Source organism: Dichomitus squalens, assembly GCF_000275845.1.
Source record: "Dichomitus squalens LYAD-421 SS1 unplaced genomic scaffold DICSQscaffold_241, whole genome shotgun sequence".
Lineage (NCBI taxonomy): Eukaryota > Fungi > Basidiomycota > Agaricomycetes > Polyporales > Polyporaceae > Dichomitus > Dichomitus squalens.
Window position 1 is genome coordinate 1 of NW_006767123.1, and position 3,123 is coordinate 3,123.

General features: G+C 54.1%; 1 protein-coding gene across 1 annotated transcript; it reads right to left on the reverse strand.

The window, feature by feature from the left end:
* Positions 1 to 806: 806 nt before the first annotated feature.
* On the reverse strand, positions 807 to 3,055 carry DICSQDRAFT_184277 (glycoside hydrolase). The gene is made up of 6 exons (XM_007371752.1): positions 2,590 to 3,055; positions 2,171 to 2,526; positions 1,924 to 2,093; positions 1,441 to 1,870; positions 1,204 to 1,379; positions 807 to 1,153 (listed from the first exon to the last, which is right to left on the reverse strand). The coding sequence occupies exons 1-6, from the start codon at positions 2,862 to 2,864 to the stop codon at positions 998 to 1,000; spliced, it is 1,563 nt and encodes a 520-aa protein (XP_007371814.1). The 5' UTR covers positions 2,865 to 3,055; the 3' UTR covers positions 807 to 997.
* Between the last annotated feature and the right edge of the window lie 68 nt (positions 3,056 to 3,123).

Sequence of the window (3,123 nt, forward strand, 5' to 3'; positions counted from 1 at the left end):
GCTGGATGAGGAACTTGGGGTATGAAACATCTTGGACAGGGATGCTGATGGAGAGCCTGCTATGGACAATTTGGGGACAATTGATGGCACAGGGAGGTACCAACCAGATTCACCTACTAGTACTGTACTCGGAATATGATGCATATTGCTATATTGACAAAGGGGAGTGGTGAGAGTAGGCGAGAGGGTAGGAGGACAAAGGCGGGTTGGCAATGCGATCAGAGGGATTGGAGCGCTGATCTTGCATTATTAGAAGATAGTATGGATGCTGAGGAAACCTTATACCAAATTTCAAGTCAAACGGACGAGCGGGGAGAGCTCGACAATTCAGACCACGGGGAGGACGAGCGGACAGAGGGATTAGGCGCTGACGTAGGGGAAGAGCGTCGTCGGAGCCGCTGGGTCGCCGAAGGTCGTCGACAGGCATGTGAGCGTGCGAAAGTTCACCGTTGGCCTTGTCGACATGTCGACGGGTTTACTATACCTGTCAACCTGGTCAACGGTTGCGTCAACCCGCACATCACTGGTGGCGACCATCGGTGTAGGCGCTCAGCGCGGGCCGCGAGCCGCACCGTTTACCACGCCGATGATCGATCACGGACAACTTGAAAGAGTAGTAGAGGCTATTGTCGAAGTTTAGCGTATGTCGGTATACTGGAACCTACAGGACACGTCTACAGCAACTGTGGATCGCTATCCAACGAGTTACAGTAAACGCAGCCGCTTGGAACTCCTCTATATGCTTCACGAATCGCACCATGGCTCGTTGGGGCGCAACAGTGATCATATTACTGTACTCCCTGTCTCCCCTCACCAGCTCAAGTTCCCTTCTCTAGCATTGATATGGACAGTCATATCTACACTGTCAAGAATAGGAGGTGGTACCTTGAGCTTTCACCAGTCAACTAAGCGCTACATCTCAACTTCGTCTCGGATCCCATAGTATGATCGAGTATCTGTCATGAAACTGGACTCCATCGCTTCATATCCTCCTTGATTAGATGCCTTCGCTAGGGAAGTACGAGTAGCGCGAGTCCAACTCGCCCGTCATAACTGCCTTCACGTAGTTCGCAGACATCTTCGATGTGCGTGTCTGATTGTATCCAGGCTTGGTGTCCACCAGTCCAAACTTGATGGTGAAGCCGGATGACCACTAACCACCTCTTTAGCATGAGCCACACAGACAATAACGAGGTCACTCACTTCTAGATTGTCGATACACGACCAGAAGGATGCACCAATGAGCGGCAGGCCGGCATCAAGGACCCACTTGATATTCTTGAACGTGCTGCGGTACCAGTCGACACGATCCGCATCCACGACCCGCTCGCCAAGGTGCAGACTAGCCTCCTTGATTACAGCCATGCCGTTCTCCCCCACTGCACGAGGGTTCGAGAAACCGAGTGAGTGCACGTACGCAAGAAGATCACAGGTTCCTACCAGTAAACGCCTTGATGCCATTCTCATGCATGTACCTCAACCCAACGTATATCGTATCATTCGCCCGGAAATTCCAATCGCTCTCCGTGGGCTTCCCGATGAGATATCCAGCATGGTCCGTCTCGCTGTCCTCCACGCACTCCGGCCAGAAGTCCGGCTGTTCGCCCGTACACGCTGCCGCGTCTGACGCATTCAGCGCGGCGATCCACGTCGACGTATACGCGTCGAAGGCCACAAAATCGTACGAGCCGGCAAGCTTCTTCGTCTCCTCGGCTGTGAACGAGGGCAGAAGCGAGCCGAGCGCGGTGCGCATTGTGGGGTTGTACGTGCCATTGACGAGGGGAGAGACTTCCCAGAACTCGAAGGCGTGGTGCCTGTCTACCGCAGCGACGTCAGCAGCGGAGGTAGGGTCCATAGGCACTCCCGGGCCCTGAGTGTGATGTTAACTAAGGACGGAGGTTTATAGGAGGGTTGAGAACTTACGCCATCGATCTTGATGCCAAATTCGCCCTTCACCTTTCCTTGCTTCTTTCTCTCGACGAACACTTCATGGGCCTCGGCGTGCGCGAGCATAGCATTGTGCCTGCAAGTGATCTCGGTGTTGAAGGTCCCATTCGGAATCGCTGGTGCGCTAACGGGATCGGCGCCATAGCCTAGGAGGAAAGAAAGAACGAGATCGAGCGTCGATCAGACCTGCTGGGTAGGGGGATCTACACGGGTCTCACTTTACCTTCTTGGCAGAACGTCCGCGGTTCATTCATGGAGAGCCAGTCGTCACAGAGATCGCCCAAGCCGTCCATGATAATTTCGGCGTAGTTTCTGAAATCGCTGACTACTTGCTTGTTGAGCCATCCTCCGTACTTGTCCTGTAGGGCCTGAGGCAGGTCCCAGTGGTAGATAGTGCAGGCAGCAGTCATACCATTCCTGTGTGCAGTCATGATCACATCACGGTAGAAATTGAGCCCGGCTGGATTGGCTGTGGTGCCTGTGCCGTTTGGAAGAATGCGCGTCCACGCGACGGTGAAGTCGAACTGATTAACTCCGAGGGCCTGCCTAAAGAGAGGCAGGTCCCGGGGATAGGTGTGACTATCGACCAAGGAGGTTAGCACCATGTTTGTCACAAGGTAGCGATACTAGGAGGGAACCCACTAGAAGTCAACTGCGATATCTCCAGTCTCATCATTGGCGATGTGACCTAGCCCCTTCTCGTGCGCAAAGGTGTCCCAAATGCTTGTGCCTTTACCGCCCTCTGCCTGGGACCCGGTGGCGCCCTCGATTTGATAGGCAGATGTACCACAACTAAAAATGAAGTCGTCTGGGAGGGTACGACCATCGAGGACGTAGGCGCCTCGAGCCAGACAGCCCAATTTCAGCAGTATGAGTGCCGGCGCACCACCAAGTACGGAGAATGCTGAGACTTTCATCGCGGCAAACCAAGAACGTCCACCAGGATTTGAGTTGTTTGCAGCCTCTCCTGTGCACGGATCAGGAGCGAGAAGTGGAAACTGGTGTGACTGGAGCTTATCGGTCTTCAAGTACTCTCCACGCCGGCCTGCTGATGCGTTCGAAGTTCGAGAAGCGACTCGCTTCTTGGCAGTATGCGCGATTCAATGCGCGACTCCGTGCGGGAAGATAGAACGCGTCGGGATCCATAGGGTACCGTATGGTGGTATAGCTGTATAA

Bases quoted from the DNA above. Each gene is read 5' to 3' on its own strand.
- DICSQDRAFT_184277 (XM_007371752.1), bottom strand. From the start codon at position 2,864: ATGAAAGTCTCAGCATTCTCCGTACTTGGTGGTGCGCCGGCACTCATA. The intron at 2,527-2,589 runs GTGGGTTCCCTC...CTTGGTCGATAG, and splicing joins GATATCGCAGTTGACTTCTA to TCACACCTATCCCCGGGACC. The intron at 1,871-1,923 runs GTAAGTTCTCAA...CATCACACTCAG, and splicing joins TTGGCATCAAGATCGATGGC to GGCCCGGGAGTGCCTATGGA.